Here is a 26,295-nt window from a genome sequence, read left to right as displayed (position 1 = left end):
TTAAATGTCCATCAATATATAAATGGTTATGAAATGTCATACTATGGAAAATGATGCAGCTATTTCAAAGAATGAGGTAGTTTTATAACTTGGAATAAATTAGGGAAAAAGAAAACCCTACAGTATTGGGGTGTGGGCAGAGTCCTGTAATAACTGTAATAGAGAAATATTAAAGTATTTGTTTTTGCTATATCCCTTTAAAGTAATTTTTGAAATTTCTCCCATTGTTTTAAATTGACTTAACAGATTGTTTAGTGTATGTAATTAAAAGAAGTTTTTTCATTGAAGTATAATTGACCTACCACACTATGTTAGTTCCAAGTGTACAACATAGTGGTTTGATATTTCTATACATCTGTTATTTCTAGTTACCATCTGTCACCAGACAAAGTTATTGCAATATTATTGACTATGCTCCCAATGTTGTACATTTCATCCCTGTGACTCATTTATTTTGTAACTGGAAATTTGTACCTCTTAAGCTCCTTCACCTCTTTTACTCATCCCTCCCAACCTCTTCTCCTCTGCCAACCACCGGTATGTTTTCTGTATCTGTGAGCCTATTTCTGTTTTATTATGTTTGTTCATTCCTTTTGTTTTATAGATTCCACCATATAAGTGAGATGGTATTTGTCTTTCTGTCTTATTTCACTTAGCATAATACCCTTGAGGTCCATGCATGTTGTCACAAATGGCAACATTTTATTCTTTTTTGTGTCAGTCATATTACATTGTAATATACGTTATATACTTATAAAACATATATATAGGGCTTCCCTGGTGGTGCAGTGGTTGAGAGTCTGCCTGCCGATGCAGGGGACACGGGTTCGTGCCCCGGTCTGGGAAGATCCCACATGCCACAGAGTGGCTGGGCCCGTGAGCCATGGCCGCTGAGCCTGCACGTCCGGAGCCTGTGCTCCGCAACGGGAGAGGCCACAACAGTGAGAGGCCCGCGTACCACAAAATAAATAAATAAATAAATAATATATATATATATATATATATATATACACACACACACATGCATATATACATGGTAATGTACATTTTATATATATGAAACACATCTTTATTTAAGATGCTTACTGATGGATATTTAAGTTGCTTACATATTACATATCTGGGCTATTGTAAAGAATGCTGCCGTGAACATAAAGGTGCATATCTTTTCAAATTAGTGTTTTTGTTTTTGGAAAAATACGAAGAATTAGAGTTGCTGGATCATATGATAGTTCTATTTTTAATTTTTGAGAGGTCTCCATTCTGTTTTACATAGCAGCTGCACAAATTTAAATTCCTACCAAAAGTGCACGAGGGTTCTCTTTTCTCCACATCTTCCCCAACACTTGTTAGGTGTTGCAGTTGTGATTATCCTGACCTTTGTGCATGACCTCCCCAGGGGTGTGGGTCTTGATTATACTGTCTCTCTGCCCCTCCAGCCTGTTTCATTGTGGTTCCTTCTTTATATCTTTAATTGTGGAAATTTTTTTCTGCTAGTCATTCGCATTGATAGTTGCTCTACTGTAAATAGTTTTAATTTTGGAGAGGGTGAGCTCAGGGTCTGCTTACTCTGTCATCTTGACCAGTCCCCCCCAGTGCATATAATTTTTAATACACATGGAGATTGGATTGATAACAACTAATTTCTCATGGAAGGGTATTTGGAAGGAATTGTAGAAGATTCTGTTAACTTCTAAAGCAAATGAATAATGTGATTAATTTTTGGTGTGTAAAGTGTTGAAAAGAATGTTAAGATACAGTTTGGAAATTTATATTCTGTCACCACCCTCCTCTTCTACTTCCTTTTCCTTTCTCTTCCCTCTCTTTTTTATCCTTGTAAACTGAATTTTTTAAAAAATTATTTGTTTATTTATTTATGGCTGCCCTGGGTCTTAGTTGTGGCACACGGGATCTTCACTGCAGCATGCAGGATCTTCATTGTGGCATGTGGGATCTTTAGTTGTGGCATACAGGCTTCTTAATTGCGACATGCGGATTTCTTAATTGAGGCATGCAGACTCTTAGTTGCAGCATGCTTGCAGGATCTAGTTCTCTGACCAGGGATCGAACCCAGGCCCCCTGCATTGGGAGTGTGGAGTCTTACCGACTGACCCACTGGGGAAGTCCCCTGAATTTTTAAATTATTTGACTAATTAAGAAATTAAACTTAATTTTATAACTGCTGCTTGAAGTAATGTGTGGGCAATATATTTTTTTAGGAGGACCTCAAAGTCTGTTAGGTCTTTATTTTTCCTTGTAGCAACAATGAAATTCAGTATTTTCCTATTTTGTTGCTAACTTTTTTCTTATTTAGAGATAACCACTATTATCTTTATTCTTCATTTTGCGGTTTAGGAGACTGGAGAAGCTGGCTGGTGGAAGGGTGAACTTAATGGTAAAGAAGGAGTATTTCCAGACAATTTTGCTGTTCAGATAAATGAACTGGATAAGGACTTTCCTGTAAGCTTTTCTTTTTCAGTGATGATAATAATTTAAAAAAACCTTTTGCCAATATTTCTTAAAAAACAAGTTTTTTACATAGTAACAATAATTTTCTGAGGGGATTTCAGATTTATATAATCAGGTGAAAGTTATCTGAATTATGGTAAAACAAAACAATGTATCAGTTCTGTGCTTTATTCCTGTTTTCCTTTCCCCCTAACTAAAAATTAACCTAGTCTTTATTACTTTATTATAATTAAAAGAAAAAAGGCTGCCCATACTATTTAGACAAATTAGCACTTGACTGTAAGAAAAATTATATTTTTATTTAATTTTGTTGGAAATTTTTATTTTAAGGTACTATTGATTACTATTACTCTGTCACTGCATTTTTGGGAGAGTGAGAAGGCTTTGCCTGCTTACAGGATTTAATACATCTATCTCATGTCTCACAGTGAATAAAGTGACACTGAGTCATTCATCAGTGATCTTTTGCTTTTCTACAGCTTGATCGCCTATGGAGGGATGAATCTAATTGAGTTTTTAAATTAGAGGGAAAGAGTTATACAGAGAACAGACACACCCCAGCAAGACAGTCTACTATATTTGATTTAAGTCAATGCAGAAATCTCTAACCTTTGCAGTCTTTCATTTAAAGTAAATTACAAGAGGATAATGTACGAAGGCTTACACTCTCTGAGATTCTTCCTTTGCTAGATTTCGTTCAGTATTAATTCAACAGCCTTCGGGTGTGCTTTATTTTTATATTCTTGTTAATAAACACATTTTCTTTTTTTGGTTTTTATTAGGTGTTTATGCAATATTGATTATCAGTTATTTTTTAATGTGGAAAAACGAAATTCACATACTTAGAAATGTGTCTCAAGTTTTTTAAGGCAAAAATGAGTGAATGAGTAAACCCAAGAGAATTTTAATAAACTGAAAAACAGACCTTTGCCTTTAATCTTCTTTTTGAGAGTGCTGAATAACCAAGGGTGAAAGCTAGATATATTTATTTGCTACTCCTGTTCTTTTTAAACAAAGTCTCTTTCTCTCTCCCTTTCCCTGCCACCCCTCCTTCCCCCCGACAAAAAAACTCAGCTGTTAAAGAGTGGTAAAATGGTGCATAGGAATCTTAAAATAGGGAAGGCAGGAGAGAATATTTTTGCTCATCATTAAGATTTTTTTAAATTTATCTAACTCAGTGATATTTTTGAAATATTTGAATTTTATCAAAGAGGCATTTGTTCTAATAGAATATATTTTTCATCTGTGACCTTTTGTGGAGTTGTTTGAATCTTATGATTTTATAATTTTTGACAGGGATGGGATGAGGAGAGATGTTTATGTAACTTAGATCATTTATGATCAGAGTTTACTTTAACTATAACTATAAATGTAAGTGTTTTACTGTTTTCACAATTATTATTTTAATAGAAACCAAAGAAACCACCACCACCTGCGAAGGGTCCAGGTAAGTACGAAACAGATTATTCAGATGGCTATTTTTCATATTTTTAAGTTCTAGAATGGTGAAATTGGGTCTCCTGTAAATCATTTATTTTCTTTTAGCAAAAATTAAATATTATGGTGCTATGTATAATTTTTAAAAATATATAAAAATTGAATGTTCACATGTATTAATATCTGTCAGTATTTTTTTTAAAGTACAAACTGTATAAAATAGGAATCTTGAAAATAATTTAGATATTTTTGTTATATGGCATTTTGAGTTAAGAAAATTGACTAAGCTTAAATCTATAGAAAACAATATATTAAAAAAGAAGACACTATATTTACCTAGTTAATAAGTTATTCTGCCTTTTCAGATGCAATCCATTTTTTAATGCTGCAAACAAATACTGATTTTTTTTATATACTCTTCCTTCAGAGAGTGTGATAAGGCTTAAGCAAACTAGAAGAGTTTAGTTTTTCCTTTTTAAACAGTGGAATAAATGATGGAGTCCCTAGAAGAGTTTTCCAGAGTTAGAGTTTTGTCATCTGACTCTATTTCTATAAGTTCTAGCCCTTGATTTCTGATTTTTAAAAGTGCTGTCCAATTTTTGTTTTCCTTGAAAGATTTGCTCTTTTTTTAGAATAATGCAAGTCCTTCCCTCCTCCATAGTTTCAGCTTTGTGTTTGCTAACCTTATCTGAGAGCAAGGATAAGTTAAAAGTAATTTTTATGGAAGTTGGTATTGGAGCCTTTTTAGCCACTAGTCATACTGGGCTTTTAAAATTAATTAAAATTAAATAAAATAAAAAAGTTAATTCTGTAGTTGCAGTAGCAGCATTTCAAGTCTCAATGGACAGTATTGAACCACACAAAAACAGAATATTTCCATCATCACAGCAAGTTCTACTGGACAGTGGTATTGTAGAGAATGTGAACTCCTTCATTTGATAAGGAAGGAACTGAGACCACAGAGCTATCACTTACTAAGGTGATCGTGGCAGGTGCAGGATTATATGTTGAGCTCAGTGATTCTGGTATATTGTTCAGTCTTTTAAACCATATTTTCATCTGATGTTATTTTTTAAACCTTTGCTTTTTAGGAGTATAATTATCTTTGTGCTCTAAAACTTTTTTTTTTTTTTTAATGTATTAACGTTTTTTTCCCCTCAGCTCCAAAGCCTGAGCTGACAGGTGCAGAGAAGAAGTATTTTCCTACAAAGCCTGAAGAAAAAGGTGAGGCAGATTCTTCTACTGTCAGAAAAATAATTCCTTTCATTGTCAGTGTAAAGAAAAACATATCTCCACACTGAGTCATTCACACTGATTTTTAACAAGTGTTCATTATTTACTATGTAGTGCTTGGGGATTTCAAAGAGGGAGTTTGTCAAGATCAATAGGAAATTAAGATTTTTACTCAAACTGATACCAGTTTACATTCATGAAAAAGTTACACCATCACCTCAGTAAGGATGTAGTATTTAATGTTATTTCAAATAATGTGTAAGAAAACTAAGCATTAAACAGTTATACTCTTATTATTTTCATAGTGTCCAAGTTGAAATACATTTAAAATTTTTTTCTTAGGTATAAGAGTGAGTTCTTACTTAAAACATGTAAGTGATTTATTATGTATTATTTAATTTTCACTGCATATATTTGTCATATAAACTTGGAAAGGTATTCCAACATATGTATTTTGTTTAAAAACATTACTTGTTATTGTTAACACCTCCTTCTCTTTGTACACAAAGATCTGCAGTGGCTGTATCTAATAGATTAGGTTATATATTCTTGTAAAAACTTGAATACTGTTGCAGAATACTTTTGTTTCTACTGCCTTTGTTGTTTCCACTTCCTATCCTTGTCTCTTGCTTAAAGTGTTACTGTATTCTCTCATTTTAGTTCCTTGTCTGGCTTCTATTTCAGATTCATTTTTTAGAGACTGTTTTTCAGAAGTTTCAGGTTCACAGCAAAACTGAGCAGAAAGTACAGAGTTCCCGTATTCTTGCTGCCCCACACATGCACAGCCTCCCCCACCGTCAGCATCCTGCATGATAGTGGTACACTTGTTACAGTCAGCGCACCTCCATTGACACACCATTACCATTCAGAGTCCATAGTGTACATTAGGGGTCACTTATGGGGTTTTACATTTCATGAGTTTGGACTAATGTATAATTGTAATATCATACAGAATAGTCTCATCTCTTTAAAATTCCTATGTTCTGTGCTTTCATCCCTCTCTTCCCCCAACCCCTGACAGCCACTGATCTTTTTATTTTCTCCATAGTTTTGCTTTTTCAGAATGTCATAGAGTTGGAGTCATACACTATGTAGCTTTTACACATTGTCTTCTTTCACTTTGTAATATGCATTTAAGGTTTATCCATGTATTTTCATGGCTTAATAGCTCATTTCTTTTCAATGTTGATTAATATTGCAGTGTCCAGATGTATCACAGTTTATCCATTCACTTACTGAAGGACATCTTGGTTGCTTTCAGGCTTTGGCAGTTATGAATAATGCTGCTATAAACCTTGCATACTTTTTGTGTGTACATAAGTTTTCAGTTCACTTGGGTAAATACCAAGGAATGTAATTGCTTGTTCATATGGTAAGAGTATGTTTAGTTTTGTAAGAAATTGCTAAATTGTCTTCCAAAGTGTCTGCACCATTTTGCATTCCTACCAGCAAAGAATGAGAGTTCCTGTTGCTCCACATCCTGGTCAGCATTTGGTGTTGGCAGGAACTGATCCCAAATTATTCAGTACATTTTTGGTATCATCTTCTACTCTTTTCATTCACTAAATGTAGCAACCACACTCTTGACTCTGAATATCATACACCTTCATAGCTTTATCTCTCTCATGATCTGTGCTCAGCATGGAAAGTTTTTATATCCCCAACTCCCCTTGTTTTTGCATTTGAGATTTTTAAATTTAGATGCAAAAACAATTTATATTTAATAAAGGTATTTCTTGATCTCAGATTAGTCCTTTGTGATATAGCTGTTGTTAGGTCCAAGTCTTGGATCAGTTTATTTTGGTACTTGGTTATAATATCTCCTACATGAAAAACTCATCATACAAAGATACATAGAACCAAATATAAGAAGTATGTTACTGGCTTTATTATCTTCATTATGATATTTCTTTTATAGTCCCCTTCATCAAGTAGGTAAGGGTTTTGTTAAAATTAAGAATATGGCTTCTTATATTCCCTGAAATCAGTCAGTTGATCTTATAAATAAAATGGAAGGTAATGCATTTGTATTACATTTATTTGCTCAAAATCCTGGTCATGATGAAGTGTCAGGGACTGAATTTGTCCCCCGGAGTTAGACAATTAGAAAACTGGACAAAATACATACAACAGTGGTTTTAGACATCAGACAACAGGTAGCATAGGACTGTTATCACTGAAATCAATGAGGCAAACCCTAAAATTACCCCTAGCTTATTGTCTAGAAGCAGTTTTCAAGCAGCAGAAAGGAGAAAGCCAAACAGAGCCCAGTATTCATAGAGAGTTGAGGTAATAGGAGTTTAGGGAGGCCAAGGCAGCTATAGTTTGTGGGACAGAGTGCCAGAATGGAAGGAACTGCGTAGAGTACTGAGAGAGCTCTACAGGGCTTACCATGAGGCTTTGGCCGAGTACTGAATTACCTACCTGTGAAAGGAAATTTTCCATAGCTGGAGAAATAACTGCTGGAAGACATTTGCTGAAACAGTTTCTGGAACTCACAAATAGTTCATGTTCCCATGAGCCACAAGACCTCATAATGCATTGAAGTCCATAAAAGGGTGTATCAGCTTAGACTAAAGGCCTACCTTGGAAACAGATCAGTCTAATTCCAGAATGCTTTACATTATAATATAACAAAATCTAGCACCCAAGAGGATAGAATTCACAATGCCCATTATCTGATCAAAAATTATCAGACATGGAAAGAAGCAAGAAAATAGCAACCAAAAGAGAAGTCAGTCAATTTAAACAGACCCAGAAATATCAAGAAATGATGGAAATAGCAGAAAGAACATTAAAATAGCTATTATAAATGTAGCCCATGTGTTCAGTAAAGTAGAAGAAAGCACAAACATGATGGTGAGAGAAATGGAAAATATAAAAAAGACCCAAATTGAAATTTTGCAGACGAAGAATACAGCAGCTGAAATGAAAGACACTGGATGGAATTACCAGCAGTTTGGAGACTACAGAAGGAAATATTAGTGAACTGGAAGACATAGCAATAGAAGCTATCTAAAAATATATAGAAAAAAGACTAGGAAAAAATGAACAACGCCTCAGTGACCTCAGTGACAATATCAAGCAGTTTTACGTGTAAATGGAGTCCCTGAGGAAATGAAGAGAGGGGACAGAAAAAATATGTGAAGAAATAATGGTTGAAAAATCTTTAGATTTGGTGCAAATTTTAAGCCCACAGATCCAAGGAGCTCAGTGAACTCCAAGCAGAAAAAACATAAAGGAAATCACCTTAAGGCACATCATCATAAATTCTATGAAAAGCAGTGATAAAGAGAAAAACATAAAGTCTGCAAGAAAATAATTGTCAACCTTGAATTCTCTACCTGGCAAAAATACTTTTCAGGCAATGGAGGCAAAACGAAAACTTTCAGATAAAATCGGAGAGAATTCTTTACTAGTAGACCTGTATGTACTACACAGGGAATGTTAACAGAGGTTCGTTTTGGCAGAAGGAAAATGATGCTGTTTTGGCATTTGGATGTATACAAAGTAATGAAGAATGCCAGAAGTGGTAAATATGTGAGTAAATAGAAAAGACCTTTTTCCCCTTATTTCTAAATCTTAACACCACCACCAAAACTCTTCACTTGAAAGATTTTAAAACTATAAAGTGTTGATTTCAAAGTTTAGGTGTGCAAATGTAAGCAGTTTTTAAGTAAGTGAAACAAGACAAATATAACAAGGGAAGCAATTCTTAATATTGTCAAAATGTTCTCATTAACCTGACATGGCTTTAATAGATCTGGTGCAAGAAATAAGAAAAGTGACAGGCATTGCCTATTAATGGGCATTGGGGGAGAGAGCCACTGTCAGTTCAGGGTCAGAGGGTCTGAATATTATTGACATAGATTAAATTATTTCTTTAAAAATAAACATAAGTTTATCTCTCTCTTGTTCCAGAGTCAACAGAGCTTTTTCAAACCATGGCTAGGGCCACTTTGAGGAGCCTTAAGCCTTCTTACAGGAGAAACGGTGTATGCCACCAGTGTGTGCGTTCATTACTTTTCTCTCTCTTTTGATCTCAGTTTCAGAGAGTATGTCCTTGAAAAGCCCTGCCATATTGAGGAGGATTAAAAAAGAGCTAGTAGAAAACATGAAACGAATCACCCTATTGCCCTTGATTCTTAGGTGACGCCCCATTATTTCATGGGATACTTTCCCAAGTCATAAGAATGGAGTTTAAATCCTCACTGTCTACTCGCTGTCCAAGCCACCACATGGGTTTTCTCAAATCTGCTTAGCAGTGTCATTCTCACTGTTTCCTCAGAGGTACCTCGAGTGCTTGCCATGCATGTTGCCCCTCAGGAGAGTAATGATAGCAACAGTTTGGAGCACAAGTTTTTCTCCTGCTTTGGGGGAAGACTTTCTTGGACATACCTTTCAGTAGCCTGCTTCATTCTTACCAATGTATGTAAAAGTTATTCAAATTCATTACTCAGCAAGGGAATATAATTTTAAACCAAAGTAAGATTCTCACCAAAATGGGTGAAATTTTTAAAAAGACTAACAATACGAAATGTTGGTGAGGTTACAGATTCTCAGAACTCTTATACACTGTAGGTGGGAATGTAAACTGTTTTATCTACTCTTGAGAACTAAAGTTGAATAAATCTATATACCCTGTTACCCAGCACTTTTACTCCTAATTATATACTCACAAGAAATGTGTGTTCCGTATGTACACCAAAAGACTCAAATAAGAAAGTTTATCTAGTATTATTTACACTGACCGTCAATTGGAAACAACACAAACGTCCATCAGTAGTTATATGGATAAAAAAATTGAAGTATATTCATATGCCAGGATACTATATATATAGCGTAGCAACAAATGAATGAGATAGAGTTTCACACAGCAGCATATTATGATTTCAGTGGTGTAAAATTAAAATATTCAAAAGTGATCTATAGTGTTAGAAGATACCTTTGGATGGGAGCATTGAGGTAGTGACTGGGAAGAGGCATGAGGGGAAGGAACTTAATGTGGCTACGGTTCAGTTCTTGGCCGGAGTGCTGGTTACTCAGTTGTTCCTGTGATGATAACTTCTTGAACTTTGTACTTAGGCTTTTGAAAATACATTATATTACAGTTTAAGTCACTTCAGTGAGATAAATATGGGTAGTTTTTTTTTGTCCTGAATTTTTCTAAAATATTAGGAAAATAGATTCAGTTAAGAACATACTTGCTACTTTTTGCATAGTACTGTGTTTTTGTCTAATGTATCTCCAAACGACCAGTGATAAAGAATGGAATATTTGACTTTTTAGTCAGAATTTATGGACTTGTAATCATTCATGCTTTAGTACCAGTATTATTACTTATTTTTAAATTCTTATTCATGCAGCAGGGAACTAACCCTAATCTGAATTAAGGAATGGATTAACCTAGTATGTATAGTGTTAGTAATGTATTGCTATATTTTGTAGTAAATAAGATAGGGCATATTTGTTATTTTGCTGTATTTTGTTAACTGTCATATATTTTTGTTGTTTTAATAAAAAATTTCTTTATATGCTTATAATTTTCTGTATGTTAAGTTATCATAACATCTGTATCTTACATATATCTTCTTTTGGGCATTTGGATAGCTAACATAAGAATGTTTTCCTTAAATCCAAATTTCCTTTTGTTTTTTTGGCCAGTCTCTAGCTAAACTTAAATTCTATGCACAGTTGGATATCCACATGTAAAAGAAAAAAGTTGAACCCCTGCCTCATACCATATACAAAATTTTACTAAAAATTGATCATTCACCTAAATATAAGAGGTATAAAACTAAAACTTTTAGGAAAAAATATAGGGGTAATTCTTCATGGTCTTGGGTTTGGCAGTGGGTTCTTAGCTATGACACCAAAAGCACAGAAACAAAAGAAAAATAGTTAAATTGGATTTTATTAAAAATTAAAAACTTTTGTACAGCAAAGGATATTATCAAGGAAGTAAAAAGACAAACTACAGAATGGGAGAAAATATTTACAAGCCCTATATCCAATATCTGAAGTGTGAAAAGGGTCCAGTATCTGGAATATATAAAGAACTATTATAGCTCACCAACAGAAAGATAAACAATCCAATCAAAAAATGTGCAAAGAACTGAAATAGAATTTTTCTAAATGTCTACCAAGCATATGGCAAGATGTTCATCATCAGTCATTAGAAATGCAAACCAGGACCACATTGAACTACCACTTCACACCCACTAGGATGTCTGTAATAATAATAAAAACTGAAAATAACAAGTATTGGCAAGGATGTGGAGAAATTGGACCCCTTGTGGCCCTGGTAGAGGAGGGAATGGGGAGTAGCTGATTAGTGGGAACAGAATTTTCTTTCGGGGTGATGAAAGGGTTTTGGAACTAGATAGAGGTGGTGGTTGCATAACATTGTGAATGTACTAAATGGCACTGAGTTGTTCACTTTAAAATGGTTAATTTTATGTTAGGTAAATGTAACCTCAATAAAAATAAATAAATCTAGTACTCAAACACATTGCCATCATATATTAGTTATATAATAAGTCAACATATAGTAGTAGTTGGTTTAGTTATGGATATACCTGGAATGGTGAATCTTATTTTTGTCACCTTTGATTTCCAGCAGTATTGAATGTGTTCTTTTGTTTTAGACTAACCTATAGGAATTGAATTGATTTCAAGCTGTTATTTATTTATTTATTTGGCTGCGACTCACAGTATGCCGGATCTTAATTCCCAGACCAGGGATCGAACCCATGCCCTCTGCAGTGGAAAACAGAGTCCTAACCATTGGCCCACCAGGGAATTCCACAAGCTGTTATTTACATATCTGTTAAAGAAGTATATTCATTTAATCAGTGAACTTCTATTTATCATTTAACATTTTCCCTGATTTATCTAAAATATCTTTCTTTTAATATTTTCTAGAAATAAGTTTGGTTAACTGTTATAATTCTGATAATGATGGCTCTATCAGCTTATAGTTAGAATTGGGGAGTTGGCTTTCACTTCTGGTGGTGTAATTACGTGATGTGCTTGTACAGTTTGAAGCCATATAGAGATGGATTTTTGTACCAAATGATGATGAGGGTTTAAAAGACTAAGCTATATTTTCAAATGATCCAAGGAAGCTGTACATAAATGATAAAACTGAAACAACAGCATTTTGTATTTTCATTGTTGTTAGATAAAATCAGATATTTTTAACAAGGGGCTTACCCCTGGCCTTCAGTGTTTTTTTGTTTTGTTTTGTTTTAAATTTGGCCTTTTATCCGTTTTGACTGCTGTTTGGTTTTTGCCAAGTACTTTCTTTTTTTAAAATTTATTTATTCATTTGGCTGCTGTTGGGTCTTGGTTGCTGCGCGCGGGCTTTCTCTAGTTGCAGCAAGCAGGGGCTACTCTTTGTTGGGCTTAGTTGCTCCTTGGCATGTGAGATCTTCCCAGACCAGAGCTCGAACCCGTGTCCCCTGCATTGGCAGGTGGATTCTTAACCACTATGCCACCAGGGAAGCCCCTGGCCTTCAGTGTTTGTTCAAGATTCATAATTACTGGTTTCTGATTGATAAGAAATCTCATGAAATTATTTGTGGTCCTGTGATAGACATTCTTTTCAAAGACCTAGTAAATCTTGAAAAGCACTCAATATTGCTCTTGGGAGCTTTCTTATTTTTGCATATATGCCTTATAATATATTTTTGCTGACTGCTGTATCATGAATATCTCATATGTGTGCACACGTGTCAAATTTAATACCCATTCTTAGTACCTGAAAGATCAGGAACTAAGTATGTCATTATGTATAGAACTATGCCTTTTTGGTGATAAAATTGTTTTTATTAACATGGCATGACATTGTCCTTAATCTTTTTTTCCCAGCATATTTTCTTATCTATTTCATAGAATTATTAAATGAAATGGTACTAATAAAATTCCTAATACAATGATAAGAGTTATAAATATAAGCCTGTAATTTTTTCATCTGTGACTAATCAATCTAGCCTCAGTTTCTCTTAAAAAATTTTTTTTGTCATCATGATTATTTTTAAATAAGTACATTAGATGGCACTAGAGTTCCTACTCATTTTTAGTTCTCTATACTTCAGTTTCAGAAAGTGATTTAGATATAAGTCTAGATAATATTGTTCTCTGCTTAGAGTAAAATCATACATGATTATATTTGAGTAGAATACCAGCCCTAAAAGCAAAGGGTGGTGGGAGGACAGTAAGAAGCAGGCATTATTTGTTGATCAGAAGCTTATTAGTGGTCCTCCTTCCCACCAAAGTAGAGTTTTTTTTAAAGGATAGTTAGGATTATTAAATTATAATTTTAAAACAGTGCACATATACACGAATAGTGTCTCTTTCTGTTTCACACCTTTCCAGCCTGACGTTAGCTTTAAGAAATAGGAAAACCTAAACAGTTCTGATTGTTAGTAACCTAGTAAATATTTTTAAATAATCAGATGAAAAGTCAGTGCTGGAACAGAAGCCTTCTAAACCAGCTGCTCCACAAGTCCCACCCAAGAAGCCTACTCCACCCGCCAAAGCCAATAATTTACTGCGATCTCCTGGAACAGTGTACCCAAAGCGACCTGAAAAACCGGTTCCTCCACCACCTCCTGTAGCCAAGTAAGTTTTATCTAATTTGAAGTTAGTTTATTGATTTACCTGCCTTTGACATAATTGGCCCTACTGCCTTTCTAAATGTCAAAGTAATTTTTAAAGTATTTGCTTTTCGTATTTTTTGTAGAGACTGTAATCTGTGTTAAATGTTAATCTTATATTCATGCTAGGTGAATATACTCATGTTAAGCTGTTCTACATTTCTTATTTTATTATGATTGGTCTTAGGGTAGAGGTTTATGTTTATGGAAATAATTTTATAGACAAGAAAGAAAATCAGTATTATCGTATAACATCTTTAGTGTCATTATTATTATTTTTAAAAATTATTTATTTATTTGGCTGTGCCAGGTCTTAGTTGCGGCATGTGGGATCTTTTAGTGGCGGCATGCAGGCTCTTAGTTGCAGCATGTGGGATCTAGCTCCCTGACCAGGGATCGAACCCGGGCCCCCTGCACTGGGAGTGTGGAGTCTTAACCACTGGACCACCAGGGAAGTCCCTCTTTAGTGTCATTAAATCACAGTGTTAAAAGATGGTCATGCTTTACATACAAATGATTTTTGCATGTGTTTGATTTTTCTCATTTTAGGATTAATGGAGACGTTTCTACCATTTTATCAAAATTTGAAACTGAGCCAGTATCAAAACCAAAGCTAGATTCTGAACAGTTACCACTTAGACCAAAATCAGTAGACCTAGATACATTTACAGTTAGAAGCTCTAAAGAAACAGGTAAGTTAACATGTGGAAAGGTGGTGCATAAAAAGAAGTTGCAAATGTAGTTTTCAGAAACTATTTAAAATAAGAAAGTTGTGTATGTAATTTGTGTGTGGATAGATACAGTGGAAATTTATTAAAATTTTTAAAAATCTCTGAAGTTGAAATAGAAAAATGAAACTGAAAGAATATAAATGGGCAAGGTATTTATGGTTCACATAAACTTTCTCACTGGTCAGAGAACTGAGATGGATATTAAAAGATCAGTCATTTATCATTCTATCCCTTTATAATGGAATGTCCATACCATCTAACTTAAGCAGATGTGAGTGACATAGACTTTCAGTGCCAACACTAGATTATATTTAAGAAGACTATTTTTATTTTCCCACTTAAATCTGAAGATACTTTTGTTTCCAATTCTGGAAAATAGGCTTTCTTATGACTCTCTCTCTCTGTATATATCTGTCTATCTCAGCAGGCTTTACTTCTTTAGCTAAATATTAATTCCTTAAGTTTTAGGACTGATTTTTCAGCCCATTAATCATCTTTGTCTCCTGGTTTTTTATACTTCTCAGTTGTAAAATGGAATACTTGAAACAGAAAAGTCTCTTTTTTTTTGCTTCAGAGAAGTCTTGATACAAGGTCTCACTGTTAAAGGCATTGCACCATCATTACTTTGTGGTAATGCTTATTTTATAGCACTTTGCATTCGTTTTTAGTTTTTTAACATTTTAAAAGCATTTTCTCATATATATTCTTATTTTAACACTGACTCTAAGAGGTAGATGCCATTTTCCCCTATTTTGCATCTAAACAAAGTAAGCTAAAGACACAGCAAGTGTTCAATATCATGTAAACCAGAAGAGAACTCTTTAAATCCCCTTTATATAAAGTTCTCTGTGATTTTCTTTAAAAAAAAAATTAATGTCAACGTACTTTTTAGCTTCAAGTTAACAGTTCTTTATATTTAAACTTGAAAGCCAGTTACACTAAGATTTTTTTTGTCACTCTATTGTAAAATGTGCTACGTATTACCTTTCAAATTTTTTAGGTGATTTTTTTCTTCGTTCTCTTTAGTTTGTCAGTACAAAAGCTCTAACCTAAGCATAGTCTCCTTCAGTTTTTTAATTGGAATGTCTTATAGATCTTTCATCATGTATTTGGAGCCTACCTGATCTGGATGAAGCCATAGTCATCAATAATTTCTGGAAATTGAGATGTTGATTGTATTTTAGAGACAGTCACTCAAATATATTCAGTATGTTTTTGGTGAAAATTGTTCTAATTTACTGTTAGTTAAATAAAAAACAAAAAAAAACTTCGTGTTTTTTTAAAATATCCTTTAATTTTTTTTAAATTGAGGTTGCTGGTAAAAAATGTAATTCTATTAGTTCTTACTGTTTTCTGTTTGATTTAAAATGTAGCTAGAAATGTGTTTTCAAAAGTAATAGAGAAAAAAAATTTAAGCACACACTTTTAACTCTGGATATCAAAAATCCATAGGTATTATCTTTTGAATTTCCACAATATTCTGCAGTCTTTATTTATCAGAAGTCTTAAATTTTGATGAGTCTCTGGGAGCTGAGAGGGTAATATTTAGAGCTTATTATTTTTTTTCTGTATTTTTTGTTACTTTGTATCATTCTTCAACATTTGCTTTATTTAGTTTTCTCAAAGTCATGGAAATTACCAAAATAATTCAAGTCAGTTACAACAAATTTTCACTTTTTTTCCAAACTTTATCTACATAGGATTACCAGCAAACTTTATTTCCTTTGGTACATTTCTAAATACCATGTAACAATGTCAGACTATTGGTGGTTGAAAAGTTCTTTTCCTTTGTATTTTAGTCCCATTTCTTGTCTTATAGCCATAGCTATTATTTATTCTTCATTAAAAATGTGAGGCTTTGTGGAACAGAGTTTGAAAATTTCTAACTTCTAGTTTGCTTTTTTGTTTAAATAAATAAGGAAGTAATTTAGAGGTGCCGAGACACATACACGGTCAAAAAACTAACAGCTGATTCCAAGTTTCAGTCTTTATATCTTCCACTATCACACTGCCTTTGGTGTACTGCACTTACACCCTATAAAGTTCAGAAAATATAAATTTTGGAAATTGAGTTCATATTAAGTAGCAAATATTTACTGAGCAGCTGTGTATTTGCAGTAGTGTTTTGGGCACAAATAGTTCGCTAAGATAAAAGGCATAGCTGCTGATAGCAAGTAGCTTATGTCTCCAACCTCAACCTCAACTCCAACCTCAATTCCTTATTTCCTTTTTTTAAAATTAGAATATCATGTCCTTAGTACTTGTAGTATAAAAGTGTTTTACCTCTTCTTTGTTGGCACCTTATAAAAAAAACTGTGTTCTGTATTAGATACAGCCTCAAATTTGGCGTTAGATTGAGGCATGTTTTAATTTACATATATGGCCCAGTTTGAAGTTTTAAATTTTTTAAATGACATATGAAACTAGCCCTTTAACGTAAGTTTCAGAAAGTTTAAAACATACATGAAAATCTCCTTAGAGTTTAATTATTTTGTAAAAGAATAATTTGAGGTGAAATGATATAGTAGAATTTGCTGTTAAAAAAATGTGAGTTTTAAATTATTAGCTAATTGGTCATTGGCATGTTTTGCTTATTTTCTCACTTAACTAACAATTGAATGATCCATCATATCTATGATACCTATTAGAAAACCTAACATGGAAGTTGCTATAAAATGTAATTTCCCTTCTTCCCCTCCTCTACTGTTAATCACTTCTTAACTCTGTTTCTGCTCTTATCTATTAAGGATGTAAATTCCTTTCGTTACTCTCTGATATGATTGTATACAAACCCATATATAAACATATATATTCATGTGTATAAATACAGTCTTTTTTGTTCATAAGAAAAACATTCCTAGAATACTCAATTTGTTTCATTTTTTTAAGATTTTTCATAAATATTCTCATATATGATACAAGATAGTACTACAAATTGCAGAGCTATCAGACCATGTTTTAATTTTTTTCTCTTTTTCCAACACTTCATCAAAAATTGGTTTAGGATAGTTTCATTGCTACTACAGGTTAATTGTAAAGTTCACATAGTCTAAGTATTTCTAAAATAGTAAATTTTCCAGGAAGTAAAATTGGTTTACAATTAGTTTTAAACTACAAGACAGAAAACTTAGTGGAAACATAGCTGTTTCATTAAGAAAGCACAGTTGATGAAGTATTCTTAGAGTGTAGTATCTTATCCTTTTTCATTATCTTTTGTGATAAATTCTTCTTGGATTAAAGGAAATTTTTAGAGATACATTATTTGATCTGAAAACCTTCATTGTTAAATAGGGCAACATTCTTTCTCTTCACTTCTATTTAATAATTGATCTATTTTGTTTGAATTAATTTCCCAATATTTATTCATTTATTTCTTCCAGAAAGAAATTATGGTGAGATTTTTTGAATACAATGTTTACCTGTTGAGTGGTAGACACTATAAAAAGCGAGCCTGTATCTAAACTAGTATTAAAACAAAACAAAATACCATACCCCAAAAGGTAGAATTTACCTGGGAAATAAGAGCAGTAATTAAAATTTTTATTTTCTAATAATAATTTCCTTGATAATATCATTATAGAGAGTATCACTTAAGGCACTACTGTATTTTTATAGTGGGATATTTAAAAATAATATTTGGCATATTTTTTTTCCTATTATACCATACCAGAATTAAAATTGCCTCTTTTACTGTAACTACTATCATGTGCTGAGGACCAAAACTTTGACTAAAAGGTGGTTTAATTTCAGTTATAACTATATCAATGAGTTGTTACTATGTTGATTTATTACTCTGACCTCTAATTTTAGTACTAAAACATTCTTTTAGAAGTTGTCTTGGTGTTCAGTGAGTAATTTAAAGAAGACTTCTTTCTAGTTTAATGTATATTGAAATTAATACTAATAATTTTTCCTTTTGAAAGACAAAAGAATAAATCTAAAATCTAATACACATCTTAATGTAAGTTTAGATGAACTGCAATATCTGCTAAACATTAAAATGGTTCTATTCATTCTACAACTGTTCCTTTTTCCTGCTTTGTAAAATAATTTTTTTGGTTTAGTCTTTTTTCTAGACATTCCTATCCTTGACTTTTCTTTCCAGATTTTGTTTCCTAGCCTGTTTGCCATGTTTCCCTTCTTACGTGTCAGGAAATTATCCTACCTTTCTCCATTTTGGTAAGATGACAATTTATAAAAGAAATAAAAATAATATAGTCAATATGAATAGGTGGTGCACATTGATTTTTCTTTGTAATTTTACTAAAGTGTACGTGTTTGTCTGTCTATTCTAACCCTTTTGGTTTTCCATTTTAAAATAAAATGAAATTCATATTGGAAATTTTTTCTTGATAGTTTAAAATATTCTTTTGATACAAGGTTATTTTAGTTGACAACCATAAAAGTCAGGTTTTTTCTCCCAAAATTTTATATTTATTTTAATATTTTAAAATTCCATGTCTTAGGCAATGTGTAGACATGTAAATGGCTGGCAGAGTGACAATGTGATGGCAAGAGTTAAGTGATTGTCATGCCTTTTATGCCGTGTGTAAAATATAAATCCACTGATACCACTCGTAGGTAAATTTAAAAGCATTCAAGTATATCATGAGTCAGAAATGTGCACTATTTCATTTTACTAACCTAATGACTTAGTGGAGGACCTGAGAGAGTTTTAGAATAGTAAAATTACTTGTCTTGGTGTTGTGGCCCAAAACTGGACATACAGAAGACATTTTTACATGAGCATGGTGTATAATTTTGTAAATCTTCCTTTTATTTACCCTTTTAATTTATCTTCATCTCTTCCTTTGTTTTTGTTTGTTTCTTTTTCTTTTTAAAAGTTGCTTAAATATGCATTTGAAAATAATCTCCACAGGCCAAAATGGACTGTACTTCTCAAGGTTTTTTTTGTAGGTTGTCAATACATATTTATTGATGTAAAAAACAATTTTTAACCCTTCAAACTATAGCATATTTTTAACATCTTTTAAAATATTGTTTTCTTTTAAATATATGTTTAAGCTCAAGGTCTTTCACATTATATAATGCATTCTCCATTAAAGCCACTGTGTTTCTTATTGTGGTTTGTTGTATATTATAATTATTTATAGACAATTATTGAACAACTCAACACAAAAATTAATCCAAGCCCATTAGATTGCCTGTTGTGGTATATTAGCCTAGTGACTAGATCCAAGATAGAACATACAAAGTAATCCCAGAATGTTAAGATGGAAAAGAATTAACAGAGGTCAACAAATACTTACAGTTGTTACAAAATGTATATTGCCAGTTAGTGGTAACCTCTTCCTGTTTTACCTTTGTGTCCTCCATCCCTTTAAAAAAAATTCTCTAAATAAATTACTTTGAATATGAAATTTGATGAGTAAGCTTTAAGGGCAGTAATGATAAGTATCTTTAGATTTCTTTTAAGAAATAACAATTCTCTGAGTTTGGACATCTAAATATTTGACAGAAAGCATTATAAACTTCCAAGCAATGGCAACGTGAAGAATGATTCCATACCTGGAAGACAAGGCAAAAGACACCTGCTGCCATAATGAGTGACGGCATATTGACTGTGATTAATAATCTTAGTTTGGAACCTGGGCCAAAGGAAAATTATAATGATAGTGGAAGTGCCAGGAATTAACCTTAGGGTTCTTATTACCACTTATAGATATCTGGGCTTCAAAATTAAAGACCAACTCCTTCAGCAAGGTTTTCTGGACCATCTAGAAAAAGGGAAGGTATTATATACTATTGTTTCAGAGATAGAAATTACCTAGATTTGTCCTTAAACTCAAGTTATTGGATCAAAGGTCAACCAGCCTTTGATGGTGGGGAAGCAAATGGATGATTTATGTAGCATTTTCCCTTGGTATCTGATTTGCCTTAGATTTATAACTATGGTCTGATTCCTACACATGATAATGTCTAAGCAGAAGTACAGTGAACTATAAACAGGTCGAGTCCCAGCTACAGTATACTATGCACATACATATATGAAGACACATTAAATTACACTTTCACTTTACATTAAGAAATGCAATTGGAAAGCAGCAGGGTCCCAGATAAAATTGAGTTTAAAAAATTTTAATATTAGGATATTACTTGAACTTTAAAACACATTTCATAAGTTAGTTTTTTGATATGTTGTAATTAATTCTGAGTTGAAGAAGTAGATCATGTTTTTTTTTATAAGCAAGAACTTAAGATGACTGCTTTTTCATACTACTACAACTTGTGGTACAGATTTATATCTTGCAGTAAGAACTTTTGTTGAGGTCTAAGTCTCTGTTAAAAACATGAACTTTATATTGTTAATATATAAAATGTATCAGGTAAAGAGGATGTTAGTTTTTGAGGGTGAGTGTTGTTTTCCAAATGCATATGAAAAGCACAGGTCAACTTGTGAGTCTTGGTGGTGTTCTTTTTAATTTTATAGTTTGTTAAAAATCAGAGACGTTCTTTTTTGCCTTTTAAAATGTGCAGTTATCTCTTAATAGATATGTTTACTTTTCTTCTCCAGATCTTGTAAATTTTGATGACATAGCTTCATCAGAAAACTTGCTACATCTCACTGCAAATAGACCGAAGATGCCTGGAAGAAGATTGCCTGGCCGCTTCAATGGTGGACATTCTGTGAGTTACATTTAGTATTATGAAACACAGAGAATTTAGTAAATCCAGAGTCCTTCTGAAGATAAGAATGAGGGAGGATTTATAGCTCCACTGAAGTTTAAAAATCAGGAAGGTAACTATACTCAAGTGGCCAAGGGTTGTATTTAAGAGATATGGGGAAGAGACCTGTTCATTTCCACAGGACGTGGAATGGAAGGTTACAGAATCAGAAGCAGAGTTGTCCTAAGACCATAACCACAGAGCACAGTGTCGAGAGGGGACAGGGGACCTGTGCAATATACTTGTCCAAAAGCAGTAATTAGAATTGAGTTGTACATATTCACTTCAAGAAAGAATGAGAACATTTTTTTTCCCCCTGAAATAGTCAGTGTTTTTTTGTAGTACTAATCCTGGTCTCTAAATGTGCAACTTCTTTTTATGCTCTCAGTATATTGCCTGGGATACTGGTAGTACTTCAGTGTTAATACATTAGCTCTTAAGTACTATTGTGCTTTTAAATTACCTAAGTAGGGAAAATTTTTGTTGATAATAGGCAAGCTGTTTTTCCGCCCTCAAGATATGCAAGTGTGTTATTCAGCATGAAATTATGTAAAATCCTGTTAACAATAATGGAATATCTGGAACAGTATCTGCTGAAAACAGTGATAAAAGTTACTTACTTTATTATCTAGATGCTTACTGCCTTTTCTTTCTTTGGTGTTTTCTGTTTCTTGATTTAAAAAAAAAATCATTCAGCCAACTCAAAGCCCAGAAAAAATCCTGAAGTTACCAAAAGAAGATGATAGTGCCAACCTAAAGCCATCTGAATTTAAGAAGGATTCATGCTACTCTCCAAAGGTAAGGTGCATTTTGGTCTAAGATTTGTATAATTTGTAGCGTTCTTTGTGAACATCAAAATTGTGGAATTTAACATGTCCTTCAGGAAGAATTATTTCTTCTGCCAGGAAATAAAATAATTCCTACTAAAACTAAATAAAATTAAATAATTACTGTTAAACTTAAGTTACATTATTCTCTGTAGATCTTTTTTAGGAGAGTCACATTATTTTAAATGAGTAATACAAATGTTACATGTTTCATATTTTTTAAGGCATAGATCTATATATATTTGTTTCATTTCCCGTTAAACATGCACTCCTTAGGCAGAAGCCATCACTCTTTTACTCCTTATGTAACTTGGTGCTTGGCACCATAATAAGCACTGAATACACACTGGAATGAATGGTAGAATACATGGATTCTTCCGTCTATTACGTGGTGTTAAGAGTCTTTGCTAAGCCCTTGCCATTTTAATTTAAGATAGTATTACCACAACTGACACACATCTTATATTTGAGAAGATCATGCCTGTTCCTCAAATTCATTTCAAGGCATTTGACTGCTATTCATTTTATCAGATACACTTAATCTGAATTCTCTCAGCTGTTAGCAGTCTATTGAAATTTTACTTGCTGTTACCTAAGTGAAATGGTAAAAGAATGTCAGGCCATGGATCCATTTTAATGCCTCTTCTATTGACTTACTAAATCCTTCATAATCGCTTTTAATTGGAGCTCTCTGGATATCCTAAATAATAACTATTTAATATGAAGGATCAAAGCAGTACCTTAATAATGCTTTTATATTCTTGCTTCTAGATGTTCCACTAGGTAAACCATAAGATAAATCTAATGGATCTTCTTTTCTCTCTTTTTTTTTTTTTAAATAAAGCCCGTGACATTTCTCACAAAAACCCTTAGTAATTACAAGTTTATTCTTTGGTCGTTTAGTGGTTTTTCCATTTATGAACGTCAAACTGCTTTTTGGATTTTCAAGTTTTTTATTTATCTTGGAAGTATTACTTCAGTTATTTATCTCCTTGCAGTAAAAATCTTTTGAATTTATAATGTAATATTAAATGTAAATACAAATTTTCTGTTTATTATATGTTTTCAGCCGTCTGTTTACCTTTCAACACCTTCAAGTGCTTCTAAACCAAATACAGCTGCTTTTCTAACTCCATTAGAAATCAAAGCTAAGCTAGAAACAGAAAATTCTTTGGATGAACTTAAAGCTCAGATTGTTGAATTGCTGTGTGTTGTGGAAGCACTAAAAAAGGATCATGGGTAAGTAGCCCTTATTTTCTTCTTTGAGCACTACTTAACACATGTGTAAAGAATTCTTTCAAATTATATCAAGTAAAGAAGTAATCTGCCAAGTTTCTAGTATGAGCAAGTTTGTTTTCAAAGAAATTTTTATTGATAGTGTCTCTCTAGGCAAAAAAGCTTGAATTAGAAAACATAATAATTAGAAACTCTATTAATTCTAGTTATTCTAATTAGGAATTGGAAAGCTTGGATAAGAAAACCCAGCCCAATTATGAAAAAGGCAAACCAGGTAAATCAGAAAGTAGTAGCTCGATTATAGAATTGGTTCTAGTAGCTTGATTATAGAAAAATGGCTAATAGGCACACGAAAAGATGTTCAACATCATTAGTCATTAACACATGCAAATCAAAACCACAATGAAATACTACTTCGCACCCACTAGGATGGCTATAATAAAAAATATGAACAATACAAGTGTTGGCAAGGATGTGAGAAATTGGAACCCTTGTGCCTTGCTGGTGGGCATGTAAAATGGTACAGCTACTCTGGAAAACAGTCTGGCAGTTACTCCAAAAGTTAAATCTCATGTTCTCATATGACCCAGCAATTCCTCGCCAAGGTATAGTACTGCCCAAGAGAATTGAAAACAAATGTTCAAACAAAAACTTGTACACAGATGTTTATAGTATTATTCATAATAGCCAAAAAGTTCAAACAATCCAACTGTCCATCAACTGATGAATAGATAAACAAGATGTGGTACATCCATACAATGGAATGTTATTCAGCCGTAAAAAGAAATGAAATACTAATACATGTTATATCATAGATGAACCTTAAACACATAATTTGAGGCTAGAAATGTCAAAGATGGGTTAATTAGTCTTAAAAGTATTAGGAAAAGCCATTTTATTTTGGATCTGTGATGTATCTATATATACATTTGGTTTTCTTCTCAGAGGACTTTGATCACTGTTTCTGCTGGGGTTGAGTTGGATATTTATAAAACAAATGGGTTGGGATAGGTGATTTGTAAGGCCTTTCTCTTAACTGAAAGTTTTTGATAATGGTATATGGTGAGGCATGCCTAAGTAAAAGTTAGGGACTTTTTAGAGCTAAAATAAATTTAAAAGATCACCTGCTATAGTCCCCTCCCTTCTTTTAAATGAAGAAATAAAGGTTTAGAGAGGTAAAGGTAATTATGTAAGATCACACAGCTCTTAAGTGGTAGAGCTAGAACTCAAACTTGGATCTTCTATTGATTTAGAGATCTTTTCTTATAAACATTATTATGTGAATTTTAAAATGTGTTAGCATTTTAAACATACTTCCACAAAAGCCCAGTAGGTAAAATAGATCAAGATCAGCTAATCTAACTAAACTGAGGGTGAGGGTTCAGGTGCTCCTCCCCTACTCCAGCTTCTTCTCTGGCCTCTAAGAGTATCTCATGGAATATGGAATCTGGTATAATACTCATCGCCAGAGACCGTGTTACCACTGATTTTGAATTCACTGTTTCTCCTCCAATTCTTTGTTGACATTGGATTATTTATTTAAAAAAATATTGAGATTAACAACATGATGTATTTATAGTTTGCAGAGCACTTCTACAAACATCTCTTAGATAGAAACATAAAGTTATCTTGAACGCCTACTTAGAAAACATATATTATACACATTTATATCATATATAGAGAGGAAATTTGATACATGATATTTCTTGAATTCTTCAGTTTACCTTGGTTTAGGTTTGGCAAATTTATCCACAGTTTCTGCAGTAAGCACATTATAAACTATAAGTTCATTTATCTAGTAAATATTTATTGAGCACCTCTCAGGTACCAGTTAGAGAACAATCTGATTTGTTAATTTTGACATTTTGCATTTTTGATACCAAGTGTGCTATAATGAAAGAATAAATCCACATACAAATTGCCCATAGGTGCTCTTAAATAAGCTGTAGAATGAATAAAAATATTAATGACTTACATATATTATTTATCAGATATTTTAGAATTCTTTCCAAAGAGTATTTTAAAAGTCTTGAGTTCTTCTTAGAAAATGAAATGGAGGGGAAAATGACTATATAAAAATATACAAGGAACCTAGAAAAATGAAAACATGAGTTACAGAAGAGGGATTGTTGGCTGCAGTTTTTTGTTTATTGATTTGGATTTTAATGTAATAGTTAATTAAAAAAAACAGAGAAGGGTATGTAAAGTCCAGGTTATTGTATTAAAAATTATAATTTGCCTTGCATTGTGACATATTTTCACATTCATTTTCCCAAATTATTTGGGCTGTGTGTCCTGCCTTGGAAATGAATGATAACTGAATATGGAAAATTACCTGTATTCACTTAAAAATTTCTTTATCTCAAGTTTGCCATGATTTTGCTGTGTTTTTTAACTGTTGTATTGAATCATTTCAACTAGAGAATTTGAATTTTTTCTCAGTCAATATGGCTGTTTCCTTTCAAAGTTTTCCCTATGTTCTGGGATATCAGGCAACAGATCCTATTAACCTTAGTCAAATGTATATTGTTTAATCGGAAGACTTAACAGTAATAAATACTTTGTTTTTAGGAAAGAACTGGAAAAACTACGAAAAGATTTGGAAGAAGAGAAGGCAATGAGAAGTAATCTAGAGGTAATTCATTTCTTCCAGCATTGAGATTGTAGTCAGCATAAACTAGACATGTTTTTTCCAACCCAACTGGGTGATTGGTTCCGCTACAAATTATGCTATCCTGCTTTAGTTGGACACTCCCTACAGCTTGGTCGCCATTTAATTAATCTCTTGTTGACTCCCTGCCACATTCCATTCATTCATTCGGCAAATGTTTTTTGAGCACTCACTCTCATAGACACGGGACACAAGGTATATACACTCATGAATAAAGCAAACATGGTTCTTGCCTCTTAAAGGTGTCTAGTTTTAGATCTTTTGCACTCAACACTCCTTTCTTGAGCTATAGTTCTCTTTTCTTCACAGTTAAACTTTTTTTTTCTTTTTTTTGCCTGGGGGCA

At 32.9% G+C, this 26,295-nt stretch overlaps 1 protein-coding gene across 2 annotated transcripts in view; it reads left to right on the top strand.

Annotated features, from left to right (window-relative positions):
* Positions 1 to 26,295, top strand: part of CD2AP (CD2 associated protein) — a 103,750-nt gene that overhangs the window by 71,221 nt on the left and 6,234 nt on the right. Inside the window, exons 9-17 of one of the 2 annotated variants that reach the window (XM_082663959.1) lie at positions 2,356 to 2,460; positions 3,880 to 3,916; positions 5,068 to 5,130; positions 13,599 to 13,764; positions 18,636 to 18,709; positions 21,066 to 21,178; positions 21,914 to 22,015; positions 23,114 to 23,283; positions 25,852 to 25,915. In XM_082663959.1, coding sequence (XP_082520085.1) covers positions 2,356 to 2,460; positions 3,880 to 3,916; positions 5,068 to 5,130; positions 13,599 to 13,764; positions 18,636 to 18,709; positions 21,066 to 21,178; positions 21,914 to 22,015; positions 23,114 to 23,283; positions 25,852 to 25,915 — 894 coding nt within the window. Of the gene's footprint in view, positions 1 to 2,355; positions 2,461 to 3,879; positions 3,917 to 5,067; positions 5,131 to 13,598; positions 13,765 to 14,348; positions 14,492 to 18,635; positions 18,710 to 21,065; positions 21,179 to 21,913; positions 22,016 to 23,113; positions 23,284 to 25,851; positions 25,916 to 26,295 lie in introns of both variants that reach the window. The other variant, XM_082663958.1, reaches the window with a different exon arrangement.

Source organism: Grampus griseus (assembly GCF_964374135.1).
Source record: "Grampus griseus genome assembly, chromosome: 10".
Taxonomy (NCBI): Eukaryota; Metazoa; Chordata; class Mammalia; order Artiodactyla; family Delphinidae; genus Grampus; species Grampus griseus.
This window is presented reverse-complemented; position numbering and strand designations above follow the sequence as displayed.